Below are 21,372 nucleotides of genomic sequence, written 5' to 3'. Positions count from 1 at the left end.
CAATAAAAATAATGAACTGGGTGTAGCCTGAAAGCAAAGTCCTGCTGCTGCTGTTGCTGTTGCTGTGGCTGGCTCCATTCTCTCCCATCCATAAATACAAGTAATACCTGCTTCCTTTTCACTTTTTGCTTTTTTAATGGCCATAATTCACTGCTTACTGCTTTGGCCAAGTCCCTTCTGTGAACTGTGACAATTGTTTCGTTATGTGTTTCGTGCTCATGTTACTCCTGAATACCAAAGCGAATCCTGCAGACTTTATGAAGAATACAGGCTAACTGTCAGCCAGCATATTTGGCCGCATTACGTGATATACGGAATATGAGTGACATGTTATTCTAATTTCACACCCCTTTTTGAAGGGTGCGCTCGCTCGCTCGTCGGCCATAAACATTTCCATATGGTCCGCTTTGGCCTCAGGGCGACAGACTCTGTCGCAATGTGTACACAATGTACTACACACACATTAAAATGTATGCGATTGTGATGTGAGGAGGACGTGGTGGAGTGAATGTGCCCAGAAATGAGGTCATTTCTTTGCTTGAGTTCGGTTCAGTTTCATTTTCTGTTTCTCACTCATTTTGCCTGCTGCCTGCTGTCAACTAATTACAGTCCATTGCCGTGTCTTTTTCTCTCTCTCATTTGCCACAAAACGGAAATTGCCACAGCTCTGTGACTAAGTGTAAGGGCAGGTCTAGAAAGGACCTAGCCTTATACCTTCCGCCATCATTGTAGGGATTGGCGGTGCAACACAGAAGAGAACTGAACATAACAACTGTGAATTCTCTCAACATTCTGTCAATTTTCAATCAGTGCAAACAAAATAACAACAGCAGAGCAAAAGTAATTGTCGTTCTTCTGCAACCAGCCAAGTCCAAGTCTTTGTGCCAACTTGGCTCCTTTTTAAGTCTATTTGTGTTTGGCTGTGTTGTGTGCTTAGTTTGCCGGTGGCTTTGACATTGTTCAAGGTTGCAATTGCTATGGCAACTCCAACAACTATTTTCCCTAGACAAATGCAATTCTAAACAAATATTGCAACTACTTACGGAGCTAGCAAATACACTTGGAAGTATAAGAATAGGATTTAATATCAATATTGAGTGCTGGTTTCGAAATCCAACACAATGGAATGCTGAAGAATAGAAGAGAAACTCTAATATTAGTTAAATATTTATTTTTAAATCTTGTTAGATTAAAAGATGAAAAATATCTCTTAGATTTAACAGATTAAAGTAGATTTTGTTGAAGCTTGAGGGTGATAAATATCTCTGCATTCCTTAAAGTTGTTAACCATTTTTATGCTAAATTCCTCAGTTGGCAATCTATTTATTTGCATACACTTTCTTAGGGGGCTTTGGCCACTTTCATTATTTACAATTCCCAGTTCAACTCAACAACGCAGCAAATTTTATTCCTTTTAATTCCCAGTCAAATCATCCATTTCGTAAACCTCTCACATTTTTCCCCTGTGTGAAATGTTAACGCATTTAATTCACACTTTTTATTGCCGCTGCTGTTGTTTTGCCTTTTTATTAACAGTTTGTGCCGTTATATTCGTTGCTATCAGGAAACTAAATGATGAAAAAATAAGGAAATTTAAGAGCAAAAATTAATTTTAATTTGTGCACACATAAATTTTCGCACGAATTAAACAATGAATTGCATTTTTGGCATGTCGTGTTTTCCTTGTTTCCCTTTTTTTCACTGTTATTTTTATGTGTGTTTTATGGTCTGACCACAAGCATAACAAGAGCAACAACAGCAGCAGCAACAGCAGGGGGAACATGCATGTTGCAAACATTTTTCAAAAGCATCGAAGAGCAAACTTGCCACAAACTTTGCATCACGCTCTCGCTCCTTTTTGCTGCAATTTTGGGCCGAGTTCTCTTCTGCCTTTTTAACCAATTCGAAAAGACAACATGAATAATTCAAAACAGCAAAAACAACAACAAGGGTATGAGGAGGAGAAGCAAAAGGACTGCAGGGAGAAATCCCAAAACACAGCTCCAAAAGCGAGACGAATGTTGTCGTTGCTTCGGGTTGTTGTTGCTGCCGCAATTGTAGTCGTTGTTGTTGCTGTTGCAGCTGCAGTTCAACGCACCCAACGCTCTGGTCAGAGATCTGTCCCAGCTTCTTGTGCTGATCTCCACAGCAGAGCAGCATCCACAATTCGCATGAATATGGCAGCAGGAAGTGCCATAAAATTCACTTTTTCTCTGTCTCTTTTCTTGCTCTCCCTTCCTCTGCTCTGGTTTCTTAGTTATTTATTTTATTTTGCATTGCAATTACTCGTAACATTGGCAATGGGCCCAAGCGTAGGGCTGTGGAGTGTGGGCGTGGCTGCCAATTTGCATAGCAGTGTGGGAGACGGAGTTGGAGTAGAGCAAGCCAATCAGCCACAACAATTGCAGCTGAAACCTTTTAAATTCTAGCCACAACAATGCCAAGAAAGTGTGAACTCGCCAACAGACAACAGACATATCGACTAAAGGCAACAATTGTACTTAACCTTGTCTCTTCAAGCCGCAGGTAATTTAAGCGTGCTTTGTTAACGGCACTTTAACAACTGCAATAAGTGCAAGACACCTCAGATACCGATACCGAAATCAAGTCCAAGTCGATGCCAAGCGAAGCGAAGGCGAGGCGAGAAACTGGCTCATAAAATTACACTCGGCTTCTGCACAGAGGCTTCTCGACCATTAAACGCCCCAAACATTATTAACTCTGACTGCGGACTAGGACTTCAACTAGACTTGCCTGGCAATTCGCTTAATCACAGGAAGCACAAGCAACACCTCTCAGCAGCAGCAACCAACAACAAGCAACAACCTTGCAACCTGAAGATCAGCTTGCAGCTGTGTTCACAAACAAACTCAATTAAAAGTTGACGTTGTTGCTCTTTCCCTTGGGCCATGAGTCAGAGAGACTGAAAAGCGAAATGAAACTCGTTTCATAATTATTTTATTTTTTTTGGGAGAGAACAACAGTTGTTGTCGCCGCCTTGGGGGCAGCATTAATTGAAAATGCGGCGGCAGCCAAATTGAGTTGGTCATTTTGGTGGCACGTCCGTGAGTCGCCACACTTATCAGACGCTTATCGGTTAAACGTTTCTCTCGTGCTCTTCGTCTAACCCAATGCTGGCCATGGGGCTGCATTAAAGTCGATCGATCGTTCAAATCCCTCACAAAGTCCCCTCACTACTTCACTGTTTCAGTCTATCTATCGAATACTCGTATCTCTCAGTCTGTTCGCTGGCTGTATCTGTATCTGTATCTGCTGTTTTAATCTAGCGACTGCAATTGCCACACAAAATAGAACATGAAAAACGAGCAACGCTTACAACGGCGACGACAAACGACGCGTCGTGAACTCGCTTCAGCCAAAGAGAGAGAGACAGAGAGGAACGTGGTGGGGAGTAAGGGGGGTCTGGGGTGTTGCCAACCCAAGTAATTTGTTACAAACAGCACAAGACAAAAGCAACAACTGCAACAACAACAACAACATTGTCTACAGCAGCCGATCCCAAGTCGACTCTGTCTTCGTTTTTGTAGCTTTGGCTCTGACTCGAATGCTCAGTCTTTGCTATTATTTCAATATTATCTACAAAATGCACGTACTTCATACCACTTACAAGCGGCAGCGGCAGCGTCTGTGCCACTGTTATTGTCCTCCTCCCAGCGCACAGTGGTGTGATGTCGATGGTTTTGGGGAAGCGGAGATTTAGGGATTATTTATTTTTGATGTTGAGATCACAAAAAGAGTAAAGTGTTACAAAAATAGTTCAAGATATTCCTACCCTAGCGACAGTCCAATATTAAACAAAGAAAAGAAAAGAATCGGGATCTTAACTTTGCACAGATTTATAGACAATAGACATATTGAATGGGAAAATATTGAAATATAATAGAAAACTCAGGTAGATGGCTCAAAAGGATTAAAAAAAATATTAGACACTTTGCTGTTTTCGAATTCAGACCTTAGGGAGCAAGATATGACAAAAGAATATAATAAACAGCTGGTCTAGAATTATATATTGAGTTTCCTTTCTTATTGTTCCCTCGCACTTAATCCCATAGAACCTATAGACAACATTTAAGCGGTAATTCGCAAAGCCAGCAATTACTCTAATGATGATCTAGCAAATTGTGAATAATTTTACCAAATATTATACACTTTGCAATAATACTCATGACACTGTGCCACATCTGTATTTGCGGGCAGCACGACAAGCCCCCCCCTTCGCCCCTAACCGAGGTGGGGAACAGATGGTAGCTGCAAGCAGGGGCACACTGGCAGCGATCTTTGTTGGCAGTTGCCGTGGAGCCGTGATCTTATCTCAAACGCTGTTCGTCGGAGCTCGCGTTCGCGCAACTTAAGTAGGTACTAAGTGCTGCATATATCATAGCCATGGTGCGATCTGGTGATCTGAGAAAGAGGGAGAGAGAGAGAGAGACTGGTCGCGATCTGTTGAGCTGTTGAACCCGCGCTGTCCGTCTTTGTCTGAGCTCTGTTGGCATTTGCAGCGATTGCAATGCCAAAAAGTCGATTATTTTGTGCAGTTTATGACGCGCCCGCGACTCGATTTCTGATTAATGGCAATTATCTGTTGGCCAACATCCAGAGAGAGAGAGCGAAAGAGAGTCAAAGAATGAGTTGGAAGGAAGTCAGAGAGATCTTCATCTCACTGGGGTGGCATCCTCAATTGAGCTGTCAAGTTTAGTTTGTTGCCGTTGCTATTGCAACTTGGCCACAATCGAGTTGCGCTTAAGAGTTGCTTTGCGCTAATTTACGTGTCGCTGCGGACATTTGCATAAAATGCTTAAAATGCGACTGGTCTTAGTCGAGCAATCGGCTCCAGTTGTTGCTCCATTGGCTTGGCCCATTAGACTCCACACTTTATGTGCCACGGGCAAACACTTGACTTGACTTCGTCGTCTCCTTCAGTCATCGCTGTCCACTGCAGACCAGGCTAAGCACATTCACTCGACTTCCAGTTTCAGTTTGGCTCGGAAAAACTGCGTAAGTCTGCAGCAGAAACGCTGTCAGCGTTAGTTTTTCAGACCAGGCCAACTTCTCATTCACTGACTTTTGAGTGCAGTGTTGACATGAGGTGATGTTATTTTTGTCTTTTGGTAGCTAATGACTTCCAACTGATTAACTAACTGAGCTCGCTGCATTAAAGCTTGCTGTTCATTCAAACGGTGAAGTGTTTACGAATGGGATGCCTAGAAGTAGTGTGGAATTTAACACTAAAGTATAGAAATAGTAGACGGCGATTCCTCAGATTCCGAAGCTTTATAGAGTGTCTAAATTCCATTCTGCGAATAAATGCCAATGAACGTTAGTCCGTTTCATTAATCAGATACTTAGGTTCATCAAATGTACATCTTAAACAAATTAATCATCACACTTTGTTATGCAGTTAAAAGTCTCTGACAACTTCTCATTCAAGTCGATTTATTAAATGTTTTTAGGACTGATTTATCTCTGTCAAACCAAGGGAAAAGTTCTATTCTAATTAGTGCCATTGCAGTTTATCATTTGCTGTTCCGCTTGTCTTTCAACTGGAACTAAACTGCGCTTAGGTTATTTATGAAGCCTATTCCCACTTTAAATGCATTCATCAGCTGCTGCTGGCGTTGGAATTCAATTACGTACTTGCTGCCACATTAGGGCATAGCTAAACAATGTTGTACTCGACTCGTAATGTGTGTGTAGATGGCATGTTGTGTTGTCATAGATAGTTACGCTCTCAGCACTTCACTCAGCACTCTTAATGATGGTCGCAAGACAACAGCAAATTTGTGTCATTGCCATCGCACAGAACAGAACAGAACTGAACGTGAACGTGAAAAGTGCAGTGGAGTCTACTATTTTACCACCTAGATATTTGCATATCTGCCGAGACAATGTGGAAGGAAGGAGAAGCCAGAACAATGACAGCGGCGAGACAATCTACAATATACGATACGATGCGATATGATATGGACTATGCTGGTAGTTGGTAGTTGATGACTACTTAGCATATAAATTACGCTTTTATACTTGAGACCGAGTCTCAATCAATGAATACAAATAATTGCGAGGATATTAAATTGTTTTGTTCTGTTTTATACAGTGGTTTTGTTTGAATTGATATTCTTAAGCTTTGCGGCAACTTTAATCTCACTTCACCAATAAAGTTTTTTTTTGATTACTTTTATGCGTTTTGACATTTTAAATCCATACAATATAAGTTCGTACACACTTTTTTAAACGATACTTATAGGTTATCGATAATCCAGGGTTTCCTTAATCTTAGTGAAGTATTTGTTCAAAGTGAGAATAGCTATAAAACAGTTTTGATTCAGACTGTCACTTCCTTCTCAACCATCACGAGGAGTCAACGATTTGCAATTGAAACTAAAGTTTGTTTTCTCATTTTTGTCAAATAATAATTATATCTACGCCGCGATTTTAGAACCGCATAAATGAACAATAAGAAGTTTAAGGGTCATTGGGCTTCCCTCTTTAAGTGCATCCAGAGTCGCAGCATCAAACTTCGTCAGCCATATCAGAAGCGTGTCCTGGACTTACTCAAGATGTCCAAGCAAAAGCGTGCTCTCCAGTTCCTGAAGCGTCATCTGCTCACTCAAATAAGGAAGAGCCATATTTCCGGCATTCTTGCTAAAATTCGCAAACGAATGGCTCAATGCAAACAGTTGCTAAAAGAATTGAATGTAGATCAAGAGCCGAATTAAATTGTGTATAATTTTCAATTGCGTATTCAGCAAGTATTAAATACAACACATTATATATCTACATATGTATGTATATTTATTGAATTGCATACATAGAAAGCAGGTAAATGTGTGCTGGAATATTCACACACGTGTCGAACATGACTCGAGGCGGCACAAAGCAAAATATATTTTGCATCAATTATGTATGGATTACGACCACACTTGTCCATGCTTAATATATTTATGCCATTAATGCCATTAGTGCACAGAAAATATATAATTGAAATTCATATTAGCTTAGGGGTAAAAATCCAATTCGCTAATTTCAACTTATTTATATTGATTTACTGGCAAAAAAGTTGCATGTTTTGATACAATTGATTTACAATTAGAAGTAGGGATGCAAGAAGCGCAGGGATGCTATAGGTTTAAATAAATATAACGATAACTAACGAATACTTTCAGGGATTCAATAAATATATCGTGTAGAGCTAAAATCGGTATCGAAGCATGTTTATAGTTTATATAGAATCTGAGAAATATTTAAATTTATACAATATTAGTAATCGATGCGGAAATCCCATTCGCTGAGGAGTTTGTAAAATTGGCTTGTTATGCGAGCGGGTTAAACTTTGCATTCGATTAGCCGAAAAGTCAGTACAAAGAGCCACAGGGAATCGGCTGACTGCCTCACGCTGTGGCAAGTTGTGTTGCGCTGACAGGCGTGAAATTACGCGTTAGAATAACAACAAACAAAGGGAGCAGGAACAAGAACATGCACAACAAACACGACCAAGTCAAGGAAGCACAATTCGAAGAGACACACGCACTTGAACTTTTGCAGCAAAGTGTTTGACACGACAGCTCAGCTCAGTACAAGAAAACAGAGCAGAACACAGCGCAGCTCAGCAGTTGCAGGAACAGTTTCAGAATATGCCACTAGAGGCATGTCTGAGCGTAGATAGACTGCAACAAAGTGGGGGGGGGGCAAGTGACGAGGCTGCTGCTGCTGCCTGCCAAGAGATCTAAGTTGCCACCCAGCGGAAGTCACGTCGCATACGCAGGAGCTGTTCCAGGAGCGGAGTGAGGGCATAGATTCGGCCCAGTGGCTGCCAAAATGTGATTGATGTGCTGTTAAGTCGAAGTTGAATGCTTCCCTACGCTTCCCTCTGCCACTGCTTTCGCATTCAATTAAAACTTTGGCCAGATCAACGCATGCTTTATATGCAAAAGTCGTCGCAACTCAAGCGAGTACTCACTGAATACTATTCGGCGTTTGGCTTTGGCTTTGCCATTGCCTTTGCCATATGCAAATTATCGGGCATTTGTAGCATTTGTGTGGTGTGCGTTATAAACTCGACTCGACTCTCTCAAACCTGCAACAAGTTCAGGGCCACACACACACACCTCAAATATCACATTCATCGTTAGGATTGGGTGTTTTTTTTGTGTTGTGTAAATATTTTGATATCAAATATTTGACCTGACAGCCAAGCCAAAGCCTCTTTCCAACGCCAAACCCGTCTCAATGTGCGACTCTCTGTCGAGGCGAGTGTCGAGACCTACCTGTAAATATTTGCCACATTATCGTCTGACAATGTACAAACAAAAGCCTTTAATACCTTTGACTAGCAATAGGACTACTATTCGGGAGTTCCCCTTCCCCTCCGCTCCTCTCCTCTCTAGTCCCTCGCCCACTCAAAAGACACCACATTAATCTTAGTTGAGCAAGAAATTAACATTTGGCAGCTATACACAAGCATGGAAATATTCTCTTCCCAAGTCTCCCCACAATGTAGGCACTTAATTGCCTTCTCTGACCCGCCATTGGTTCAATAAACTGTGCTATTTGTTTTATTGATTGCCTTATCAGCACAACAAAATATATGCTTTTTCTTATACCCTGTAAAACTTCTTCGTTTGGGGAATGAAGATTTAATGTTTAATCTCAATATGTCATCTTTATTTCTGGTAGGGATTAAATAAGTTAATATTTTATTGCAAAATGTCATCTTATTTTATTTTACTCTCATTTGCACTATTCATAGAGAATCTTTGTCTTATAACAAATCTCAAATTTGTCTGCCTCATTTAAGTATTTCTTCAACGTACGAAGTATTTTTTTAATAATGCAACCCATTAAATCATTTTTCAATCTATGCACTCCCTGCACTTTTGCTTTCTACACTTGCTATAATTGCCTCATCAATTACAGAGTATCTGTTAGTCTCGCAACCTTAATTAGTTACACTTATTTACTTATTTTCTCTGCATATCTGTGTACAAACAAAACACCATGATAACTGAGCTCCGACCATCGATCTATAGATAACTTTTTTCTGGTGTTGCGTCGAGGGTCAATTTTATAGTTTTTTTTCTTTTCTTTAAATTGGAAAATTTGTTTTGGAGTTGTGCGTGCTTAGGAGTTATAGTGGAGTGTGAGGGAACGAGTGTAGGGCCGGTAATAAATAAATGCGTTGTGAGTACACTCATATGCACTCACAATTTATGACCGAGTCGATATCATGCCACTGCCACTGGGCATTAGCCACATCCACAACGCATTATGTACGGCAACGCTTTCTACTATTTATGAAAGTTGTTCCCGAAACAGCTTTGGAACTGCTCAGGTTAGAGTTCAGGTCTCGACACTCACCTCCTTATTAGACCTGCATTGAAAAGAGCTACAGCGTTACCTTTTGGCCAATCGGACACTTTGCATAACAGTCACGTATATTGTAATCGAAAAGATCTACTATGGTAGCATAAAGAAGAATTTAAATATATTTTGAGCGAATAGTTGTTACACCTTTAGGATTTATAGCTTTATGTTGATGCAGATTACTAACAGAACTTCGTCTACAGATGTGACTTTCAAATTATATTTATAGAATATTCAAAATAATATGAGCAAATATTTGTCATATAGTTATATCATTAATATCTAAAAATTCGAGACTTTAAAAACAGTTGTGTTCTATTTTTAATTTTTTTATATTTTTTTTTTCGACTGCTAGTGAGTATCATCATCAATGAGCAATGAAAAAATGTTTGAATTATTTAAAAGTAAATACGTCTTAAAGTTGTCTTAAAGTTGTGTTTATAATAGTATTTTTAATTTTCAAACGCATAGGTCGTAAGCACTGCTATTTCAAGGAGCACAGCAGTAACTTAACTCTTGCCATCAAATTATTCAATATTTTTATGAGAAGTGTGATTTTACATGTTTAATCTGTAGACCTAGATTTGTGTATATTTTTTTAGTCAGTTCTTGTGGATATATTATATGCATATTTCCTTTTTTTGTGGAACCAATTGATGGTCTATTTGAAAGTTCTCTTTTCCCAATTTCTGCACTTGCCTCAGTTGCGGTTTCGCTTTTACATTGATTTGGCAACATAGTTGCTCGACTTTGGTTAACCAACTTGCGGCACCACAACACATATTTTTGCCAGAGTTGCCCCCGAAAACAATTTAACAACTACAACTGCTGCAACTACAGCGGCAACTGGAAAACTGCAAAACTGGGCGCCTATCAAATGCGGTCACAGTGGCGACTCGCTGTGGGCAGTGGCTACATCAGAAGCGTGTGTGGGCTGACTGTAAAAATCATACAAAAAAATAATACAAAAACAAGTCAAACTCTAATGCGTCTGCAAAAATTAAATGCTGAATTGACGCCGAGTCATAAAAAACAAACAACCGAGATGGGAGACAAACAAGGCAGAGAGAGAGAGAGAGAGAGGAGACTAAGAAGGAGTGTTTGACAGGGCGCAGTGAGTGGCAGTTGAACTTTTAGCCGGGGCAGAAGCTGTTAAGCAAGTGCTGCGATTGTTTGTGTGTGTTTGTCCCTAGTCAGACACATAATTCATACAGCATTCATTCAGCATTTATCGATTTTCTCTTAGCTAAAGACTCAGCTGGGAACTTCGCTTGTCCACAGTCAACTTTAGTTCGCTTTCAGCCCTTGAATGCTCGCAATATTTTCACGATTTGCAACAGACGTTTCGCTCGGTCGCAGCTAATGCGACTTTCAACAGCCTCACTTTATTATATATCTACAGTTAGAGCCACAGATACAGATACGTTTGTATACACACACACAGTTGCAGCTACAGATACACATATATACAGACAAGAATCTTTGTTGTCGTTGTGGTTGGCCCCAACACGACAAATGTTTTGACGCACACTCAAAGTAGACGCTGAGGGGCAGAGTGAGAGGGTTGGAGAGTGTGTGTGAGTGAGAGAGAGAGTGAGGGTCTGGGTCATGCCATTAAATACACAGCGAACGAAAACGGGAAGCCGCCACACATAAAAGTCATGGCAAATGATTCTCAGTTTGCAGATGATTCAGACAAGCGAATTCTTGCACTTTTTATGCTTTTGATTTGAGTCCTGTGCTGAGGACACTAACGGTACCCAGGTTTTTGGCACCTAACCGAAACCGAACCGTACCGAACCGAACAACCTTTTGTTTTTAATGGCTTTTGAGTGTTGTTGAACCCGCCCATAAATAAGAAGGCCCCATGACAAAATCAGATGATTTACAGCGCTTTGATGGCACTTTTCATGGACATAATTTGTTGCCAACCGGCTGCGCGCTCACAAATTTTACGCGTTGAATATTATCAGTTCGCTCCCACTCCCCCTTTTTTGTTTGTCTATGCGTGGGCGTGGCTGCAACACTAAAGAGATTTTTGTTCAAAACTTTTATGCTTGACGTCAGAGAAATCATTAAATCAAATTGTAGTTGCACCCAAGCTCCGAACGTCATTCTTATCTTATAATTTTGTGTTACAAATATATGCACAAATTAGCTGTAAATTATGTCAACATTAATTATAGAATATTATTTAATTTGAGTATCTTTTTTTCGTATCTTTACAGGTAAGCAAAGTTCTAGAAAGAGGAATATCTGTAAGGAAATACTTTAGCTGCAGATAAGTCTGAGATAAATACTTTCTCCTGGTTTCAATGCCCTCATAAGTAGGCACTTTGTGCTGCCAAAACGAACATCAGGTGCAATTCAACACACAAAGTTTCGAAAGCAACTTCTGTGAAAAAAAATGATTTTTAAAAAGAGAGGAAAATTATTGACACGATTTTGATAAAATGGCAAAAAACAAAAAAAAAAAAATGAAAACTCGTTTTGATTGCCTGCCGTCAGCAATTGCAGCTCTTATTACGCTTTTGCGACTCTGTTAAGTCTTTTATTATTTGTAGTTGAAAAATTCAATTAACGTGGCATGCAACGTGTGGGCAGGCGCCACATACAAGCGTGTGGCAAGCTGACTGGCGTGGGATGCGACTGCAACGGCAGCTTCAAGTGCTCCAAAGGGGAGTGTTGGGTTGCAAGTTGGAGTTTTGCAAACGTTGCGTAAGCCGACAGCCTGGCACCCAATACCTGGGGCGTGGCCCACTTTTTTTGTGGCCAGACAAACCGATCAAAAAAATATAATGACGAGCAAACAGTGTAAAAAACAAGTTAAATATTGTAATTGCATAATTGCATTCGAATAATATTAATTCAATTAATTTAAATTATATTACACTTCACATACAAAATTCGATTAAATGCAAAAGGCCAATTTAAAGCCTAGTCTCAGTGGTCATGAGTCATGGGAGTTTGGGGCGCCACCCAAGTGGTGGATGCATCCACTTGTCAACCATTCACACTCTGTTCACGTAGCCAACGGAGACGTCTGACAAGTTGGCAATATTAAACGCTTCAATGGATTTTATGGAGCATAAACAGGAAATTTGCCAAAGAATGCGCAATTTGCGAGTGGACAACAAAGGCGACGAGGCCCAAAGGGATAGCGAGACCAAAGAGATAGAGGGTGAAAGAGAGAGAGAGAGGAAAGACAGCTGACCAAGGCAGGAAGACAGCGACAGGATGAGGTCAGTTGAATGAGAAGCGCGTTTCCTGCAAACCAATTCAGTTACAATTTTCACATTCGTTTTCATTTCAAGCATTAGAAGTTGGCTTTGCGTTGATCGAATGAAAAGGGTAAACGACTGAGAAATACGCTGAAAGCAGCAATTTCTTAACTTAACTATAAAATTAATTTGAAAACGGAAATTGCTCTGCTCTTCAATTGTTGTGAAATTTTCAAGAGAGCAAGATAACTTACTGAATTATTAATTACGCATTCCAATCCAACGTTATTTAAGTGAAATATTTGTAATGTGAAAGTTGTTCCCCAGGCTCTTATCACAAGATCGTGCTGAAATATTCAGGACAGTAAGTTGACTTCTTAAATTAATAATTGAGCACTCCAATGCAACATTATCTTAGAAAAATGGTTTACATACGAAAGTTGTTTCCCAAACTCTTATGATTATTATGAGATAGTCATACAATTTTCAGAACAGCAAGTTGATTTCATGAACTAGGATTCTAATTCTGATTTACTTAAATACGAAAGGTGTTTCTGAAACTCTTTTATCATAAGATTGTTCTGAAATTTGGAGGATAGCGAATTGACTTCCTGATTTAATAATTTAGCTTTCCAATTCAACGTTCTTGCACTTTACTCTTTTCATGTTTAAAATATCATGGTAGAATGAAAGACAAAGTTTAACTTCTTTTTCAATTCAACTATAGTCGTATATCTCACTCATTTCCACATTTTATCTATAATGCCCTTTGTTGCTGTCTATTTTCCCTGGGCATATGGTATTCAAAGACGTAGCAAAATGGTCATTATCTGTCTGTCTCTGTGTGTGTGAGTGTGAGCGTGTGTGTTTGACTGTGTGGTCGCCATGAAACCATAAAACATTAATTTCAATTGAAGGAATTACACAATGAAGAAAGCAAGAAAAGCAGTCACGGTATTCGATATCCCCCAACTGCCTGAACTTAACTATTCGTCGGGCCCATTGAAAGAAAGAACCGCACGTAACTCGAATCCAAAAAAATAAAGGGGCAGGAGTATAGAAATAATGCCGCTTTTCTATGGCTAAACGTTGCAAGAGTGTGAGTATGCATGTGTGTGTGAGCGTGTGTGTGTAGGTAATTAATTTGTGTAGCACAGCCAACGAGTTGTTGGCAAGTTGTTGCAACGATGTTTTCGACTCGGAAGTTTGTCCAGACAGAGCAGCTGTTGCCAACCTAAACAGACAGCGAGGAAATACTAGAAACAGCAACTAACAAAGGCAACAACAACAACAACAACGAGGAAAACAACAACAACATATGTTAATTAGCAAAGGACTTGAAATTCAGTTGATTACAGCTGAGCGTTGAAATTTTCAGCATTTTCGACTTTCACATTTCACAGCCAGCAGATCAACAATGATGCAACAGAAATTGAAAATTGAATCGAGTGTCTGGCTGCCTCTCTCTCTCTCTCTTTCTCTCTCTGTCGGTGTCGCTGTCTCTTTCGGTTGCTGCCTCATGTGTCAAAATCTGTCAGCGACACTTAACCTTAGGCATAATTCAGTGTTCGCTGCTGAGAAAGTTGCCATAAATTTTGATATTTTCTCAGCTATTTTTAGAGTAGTTCTTCATTGTTGTTGCAACGCGGTGCTGCTTGCGTCTGCTGCTGCTTGTGGCAACTTCCGCTTGGGTGCTTTAATTTGTTTTAATGCTGTTAAATTATAATTCCCCATATATACATACAATATAGAGACACAACTTTCCCGTGGAGCGTTGTTAATATTTTGAGTGCTTCTTAAGAGTGCTTCACTGTGCTTGTCTAGTTTAGCAATTGTCTCATTCTAGTTTCAATTAGTTGCTGCTCAATTCGTAGTCGAAACCTTTTGACTCCTTTTCCTGTGCTTGCCACAAATTTGTTGCGTGCTCTGTGGCAACATGCGGAAGCTAAAATGCTTAAAGGTTATAAATTTCAATGTGCGCCATGATTTGACTCGAAAGTTTCCCCAAGGACCCAGCGAACTCGATATTGCAAACAGCTGCCATGGGAAGCTAGGGAACCCGAGACATCTGTCTCTGTCGATGGCATAGAGGAGGAGGCGGGGTCGAGGAGTGTTTTTGTGTTCAATGTCATCTGTCATTAGTCGCAGCAGAGACAACAAAGTATACAATAGGGGAAAATGGGAAAACTAACATTAGAGATCAATCGAATGCACATCTTTAAACTATAAATGGGAATGGAAACACAGAAACAAAATATTTGCCAGCTCAAAGCCAAAGCTAACTCGCATCGAAGTGCTTCCAAATGCGACGATTATTTGTAATAGGCCTATAATAATAATTCTGTGGAAATTGCGTAAATAATGCACTTTCAAATGAGCAGCAGCAATTCATTGAACTTCTCGAAGAAAACTAAATAAAAAAATGAAGAGCAAGCGAGGGAGGCCTAAAGAAAGCATATGCTTTCGATAAATCATAAATTTATATTTTGTTTGCTGGCGCGCTCTTTGACACAGCAACAGCCACATGCAGCATTGGGGCACGGCAAGGCAGACATCAAACGAATCAGATGGGGAAGTGAAAGAAACCGGGAGAGGGATGGGGAAGGGAATGGGGAGGAAAATGCAGTCGCAGCCAACTGAGAAATGCATAGATCAATTTGAAACTTTAACAACTGGCCATTAATTCTGGAAATATGAATTTCCCTTCGCTTTTTTTCTCATTTTTTTTTTTTGAATGACTCTCGAAGCAGAACGGAACTCGAAACTCGGGGCAAATGCAACAAAATCCGTATTTTTATGGCACGCCGGGATTAGAGTTTGTCAAACCAAACTGGGGGAGAAATGCTGCCGCACTCATCCCTTATTTATAACAACAATTTATGCAACACACGCCTGCCACACGTCCTGCCACCTGACCCAATACCAAATACTCAATACCACCGGCCAACTTAACCAACTTAACCCAGAAGCGGGTTTCAGGGGTTGAGGCGAGGGTAGAGCCGAGATTGGGCTGCTGAAAATCTCATCAGATCAATAACAAACCTAATAAAATCAATAACAAAGAATTCAGTTCCCACATTCGAAGGGGAAACCTTCGACGTCGACATTGCCACCCCGTTGAACCACCCTCAAAGTGACCTCGGTTAAGTTTGCAGCGAGGTATAACTTCATTTGCAATATTTATGTACCTGACCCAGTGAAGATGAAAGAATAAATTTTAGGATAGGTGTAGAATTCATTTCAGAATAGCTAAATTGTTGATAGATAAATGAGGGGGGGAACGTAGACAAAATTTTAGATATTGAGAAAGAGCATCTAAGAGATATTTGTTTTGTTTGTAGACAAAGAAATACATTTTAATTGTGAAAAGAGGTAGTAAAGGGAAAACCAAACAGATTATGTAGATTATTTAACTATACTAAGAAATAAAACAATAACAAAGACAATTAAGCGTATAAAATAATTAAAGAAATTCCTTCAAGTCAACTTGCAGTAAAAAGAAAAGTATTCATTTTAGACCACATTTGAGAATAGCTTAATTAAAAATGAATATTTGAGGAGAACAAGTCGAAACATTTTAGATATTAGATACATATGTATATAAAAAAAAGATGTAGGTTTAGCAGAAGATAAACAAGTCAATAAGAAATTTGTGTGTGGAGAAAGAGCTACAATTTAATCAAGAAATGAGCTATGAGAAATTAAAAGATCATAACTGAAAAGAAATTTTTTCAATAGAGCAGAATTGAAATTGTGGTGAAAAGGAATGAATACATTTTAGAATAGAAGTGAAATCATTTTAGAGTAGCGAAATTATTGATGAATAGCAGAGAAAAAAAGCTTAAGATATGTTATTATAACACAAAAAGAGGAAGAGTTTTAAACATAAGATCAAAGAAATGTTGGTAAAATGTTTGGTTATAGATAAAGAGATGCATTTTAATTAGGCAAAGAGTCAAGAAAAATAAGATAGATTAAAAAGATTACAAAAATTGAATGCAAACTTCGTTTCAAATAAATTTCTTCAATAGAGCAGCATTGAAATTGTACAAATTTAATTGGCGGCAAGTTGAAAGCGCTGCCAACCAACTGATAAGATATTCAAGTTGGCTCTATCAGCAGCTTACGAACTTGGGGAGCTAATGTTCGCCTTACAAACATATATAATTTGTATGTATGTCGTATATTCTTAAGCTTATACAAATCTTTTTGCGTTAAAAACAATAAGTTTCCTTTTGCAGCGTTTGCAAAATGAGGGGGACAAACTGAAGATGAAGTTGTCTGCGTTGATAAGAATTTAATTCCTCATGCCACACAAGCGCAATGCAATCAAAATCGAAGAAACAAAACGAAAACAAGATGCGAGAGCGAGAGAGCAGAGCGTTAAATTGCTTTGGTGGGAAAAACTTTAGCTTTGGCTTCGACTACGACTTCTTCGACTTCGACTTTGCCATCAGCTTCAGTTTCAGTCGTAGTTTTAGCTGGTGGCCATCTGTGAAGGCATTTTCTAAACCTTTTTGTCGACTACCAGCGGAAGCAACACTAGACAGCAAAAGAAATTGACACTGAGCAAAACTTGGCAGATTCTTTGAGCGCAACACAAGAAACGAAAACTATTTAGGAGGAGACAAAGCAATATCTTGCAACAAATTTGTGTGGAATGCATCAAAGACAACATAAGCAAAGTTCCATTGATGCTGAAATGCTTTTAGAATATTTTGTGTGTTGCACAGTTTAAGTTGTGTATGTGGCGGCAACATTTACAATTTCATAATGCAAAAGTTGCGCTGTGTGCAACAAGCGGCGCCACAGGATGCCACAAAAGGACACAATGCGCACAGACACAGCGGAAAAGTGAAAAAAGCGGAAAAGTGGAAAAGCGACGCTGAGGAAGAGCAGAGCTTAGCCAGCAGCCATAAGCAGTGGCAATGGCAGCAGCAGCTGCATGGAATTGTGTGGCGTCTCCGCATGTGGCCAAAGTCGTCATTTGCAGTTTGGCCAGGAAAATGCACGTTAAGGAAGCATTGAACCCGTGCGCTGGTGGAGGTGGGCGTGGTCGATTGCGGGGGCGTCGTATTAAAGAAAATTATATAGCAGGTGGCTGTGTGCAACAGCGACCGCGCCTAGAAGCTGCTCCACATACTTGTATGTGTGTGTGTACTTCAGGAGCGTCATGCAACTGCCCCATTTTGGTGGCTCAATCGCAATGAATGATTAAGCGACCTGGTTGAGTGAGTTGAGTGAGCGCATGCATAAGTGAATGAATGATTGGACGGGCCGTGAGACTGGCAACTTAATTGGTTGCATGCCGCGCCGCGGGGAGCAACCGAAATAAGCGCTGACAGCGTCTCATAGCTTGGACAACTAAATGCCACACACACAGTCAGACAGAGCGAGACACACACGTTGAGCACGTGGCTGGAGCTGGCCACGAAGCCAATGTCCGATATGCCACTCGACGCACGACGCGCCGCATTGACGCCAGCTGAAACCCCCCACCTCCCCTCCCCCCGACTGCTCCGTTGACCAGCGATTGAGCAGCTGGCCGACAGACGTCTACTCGACGTCGCCACCTTTTTGATTATACCCTGTGCCGCTTAGGCGAGAGCTTGGGGCCTATTGGACTTGTCAGCAAGTCGAACGAAGTCTTTTCAACTAACTCTGTTAATTAATACATCGGACAAAGAAGCACATTTAAGGGCTTAAACACACACGCTCTCGCACACACACACACACACTCGTAAGCCGCTTAGGTGCCGCTCTCCAGTTTGCCTTTGATCTTGTAATTATTTGAAGCTTTTCACTGGGGCAGCTGCAAATTGATTTACAACTTGTGGCAGCTTGCGACACAGTTTCAGTTTCACTTTAATTTCGATAAGCCTTATCATCGAACTTATGGCGGCAGCTGCCATTGGCTGTGGTATTTGTAAGCATATCTTATCGCCTTATCAATTGGCTGTCATCGATAACGATAGCTGGTTTCGATTACCCACATTGATGACCCCCATTGTTACAACGGGCTGCGTTGTAAACATTTCCATTTATCAAACTCATATCTCGATTCCCAGTAAAAGCACTTTGGGCGGCCCTTAAGATGCCCCACAGACGCACCACAAAAAGTTGTTACAGGGTATCATAACGTATGCTTAGCTAATCGGCAAGTGCTGTCGCCTTTGTCCCAACATATTTTCCAAGCAATTTTCCATTTAATCTGCACTCAGCATCAGCTACAACATCAACATCAGCATCAGCATCATGATGAAGTTGCACTCGTGTCATAAACTGTTTGAAAAGGCTTAACACCCGATGCGCAAAATACAAAAAGGGGGGAAGAAGATTTTCTTTCCTTGAGCCAGTTGCAAAACAAAAGCTGAGCAAAAACTCAATAAGCTGTCCAATCGATTCGCATTGAAAAGGAGCAGCAGGCTGACAATGCTGTGCAGATGATTAACGAGGCAGAGACTGAGAGGAAAGAGTGTGTTTTTGCAGTTAGTGATGCAACTTATGCAATCTGTGTGCTGCAAGTTAACAAAAAACCTGCAGCAGATGAATAATACATGCATTGAAGAACGTAAACTTCGAGAACTGTTGCAGCCTAGTCCGTTGGCCTTTTGTTGCTGTACGAGGCAACTTGAGTGACGCAACAATGCAGTCTTCTCAATGGCTGCCTGCCTCCTGGCTGATAAAACTTTAATCAGGCTTCGCCTCGCACGCATTGCGGAGGCAAGTTGGGGTTGTGTTTTAAATTAAGTAGAACTCGCTGCCTCCCTCTCGCCTTCGTTTCTGCTAAGTAAATGGAAGTCTTGATTTCGCGTCAAGCGTTTATTACTTGTGCGCCTTTGACGTGGCTTTATTACAGCCAGCAGCTATTTGAGTGCTTCTCCTGCTGCTGACGCTGCTTCTTGGCCATGTTGCCGCATTAGCAATGTCTCAACGTCATCTTTGTCTCTTGCGCATTTCTTGGGAAATTGCAGCTCACTGCCATTTGCCAATTTGTATGCAAGGCCCAAGCCCAGTTGGCTTATGATAACAAGCTCGTTTTCTCTCTCTCTCTCTCTCTCTCTCTGTCTCTGTATTTCTGCTGCAGCCACCTTTATTTATGTGGCCGACAGTCGACAGTTCAGGGCCAAGAGCGAAGAAGGGGGAAAGGAAAAGAGTCGTCGGAGTGGCGCTCCGTTTGCCTCAAACAATGCCCAAGCTCTTTGCATTGTGCATGCTTTATTATATTGCCTGCTCATATATACCATTTGGATAGCAATCTCATCCTTCTCCAGCTCCAGCTCCACCTCCAGCTCCTGCCACTTCTTATTGTTCCCTCTGGGTTTCACAGCTGAGAAAACTATACGCAATATTCGTATCTTTTGGCGATAAACTTGTCGCCGTGCATAATAAAATTTGTTGTACTCAAATTATGTGCCATAGATGACAATCGTAGACAACTTTCAGCTCCATCTCTCTCTCGTTCCATCGCCAGCTGCGACTCGATCTATTCTCCTTGCTGTTGTTCCTTGCGTAATTTGAGCTTACTTTGTGTATTTGCCATTGTCAGAGTACGACGAGTAAGTAAGTACAAAGACAGCTTGCTCCTCCTGTTGCTCCGCCTTCAGCTTTCAGTTTCCCATGCTGCGAACTTCATTTACGCCATTTGCTTCAATTTCATGGCCCAGCTCAATATACACGTACATAAAAGCATTCTACGGAGCCATCCTTTCGGCTAGTGCCTCAAATGAACCCTTAAAAACAACTTGCTAAACTATGCGGGACATTGCTCGACTAGTAGATGTTCTTTCAAAGAGAATGCAAAAGATGAGAAAAGAATTTTTGGGGAATATTAAATAGTTTTGCTTGGGAAATTCATAAAGAAAGCGAGGAAGTTTAAATTGATTTGAAATGTGTGAAAATTAGAAACATAAGATGATTTATAATATAAATTTATAACGTAAATTTAAACTAAAGGTTATTACTTATAAATTGCTATTAATTTATGTAGGCTATAAGTATTGAATTTAAAATTGGTCAAAGTAACAATGAGACTTGGAATAATACAAAAGTATTGAATGTAGTGAAAGGATTTTAATCAACAATACAGATAATAATTCATTATCATTTTCTATGGAATCTTGAATGAAGTCAATTCTAATTTATGAAGTACTGAAACGTTAAAAGATGTAACTTGAAATAATGATGTATCAATATTTCCCGACATATCATAGATTTCTTAAATTTATTACCTATGAATTTCTGTTAATTTATTGCTGTATATTTATTGAATTTAAGTTTATCAGTTTTTGAATATAAAATTGTTCAAAGTAACAATGAGACTACGAATGATACAAAAGTATTGAATGTAGTGAAAGGATTTTAATTAACAATATGGATAATTCATTAACATTTTCGATGGAATCTTGAGTAAAGACAATTCTAATTCATGATGTAATAATATGTTAAAAGACGAATTTGAAATAATGATGTATCAATATTACCCGATATATTAAAGATTTCTTAAATTTATTCGAGATCCTGCGACTATTTTTATTATATACAACTATTTTCTATTTAGATACTAGTCTGATGTACCCCATTCCTGTAGTATTGAAAGCTCACTGCGGAAAACGCCTGCTTGCTCGAATGAAGTCCTTTCGCATTCATTTTTGGTGGTGCGGCACGGCATATAAAAACTAGAGCCACAATTTTATTTATGCGCAGTCGGGAATCCACAAGAAGCGTCGGCGTTCAAGAGCAAGAAGAAGAATGTCTTGGCTAGGAAGAG

The 21,372-nt window shown here is 40.1% G+C and overlaps 2 protein-coding genes across 5 annotated transcripts in view; both read left to right on the top strand.

Moving 5' to 3' along the window:
* LOC132789412 (neogenin) overlaps nucleotides 1-21,372 on the top strand; it is a 42,150-nt gene that overhangs the window by 3,125 nt on the left and 17,653 nt on the right. The window lies entirely within an intron of this gene.
* Nucleotides 6,325-6,798, top strand: LOC132792255 (large ribosomal subunit protein eL36-like). The gene is made up of 2 exons (XM_060801530.1): nucleotides 6,325-6,404; nucleotides 6,458-6,798. The coding sequence occupies exon 2, from the start codon at nucleotides 6,468-6,470 to the stop codon at nucleotides 6,735-6,737; it is 270 nt and encodes an 89-aa protein (XP_060657513.1). The 5' UTR covers nucleotides 6,325-6,404; nucleotides 6,458-6,467; the 3' UTR covers nucleotides 6,738-6,798.

Source organism: Drosophila nasuta, chromosome 3 (genome assembly GCF_023558535.2).
Source record: "Drosophila nasuta strain 15112-1781.00 chromosome 3, ASM2355853v1, whole genome shotgun sequence".
Lineage (NCBI taxonomy): Eukaryota > Metazoa > Arthropoda > Insecta > Diptera > Drosophilidae > Drosophila > Drosophila nasuta.
This window is presented reverse-complemented; position numbering and strand designations above follow the sequence as displayed.

Coding starts and splice junctions, on each gene's coding strand:
- LOC132792255 (XM_060801530.1), top strand. CDS start 6,468: ATGAACAATAAGAAGTTTAAGGGTCATTGGGCTTCCCTCTTTAAGTGC.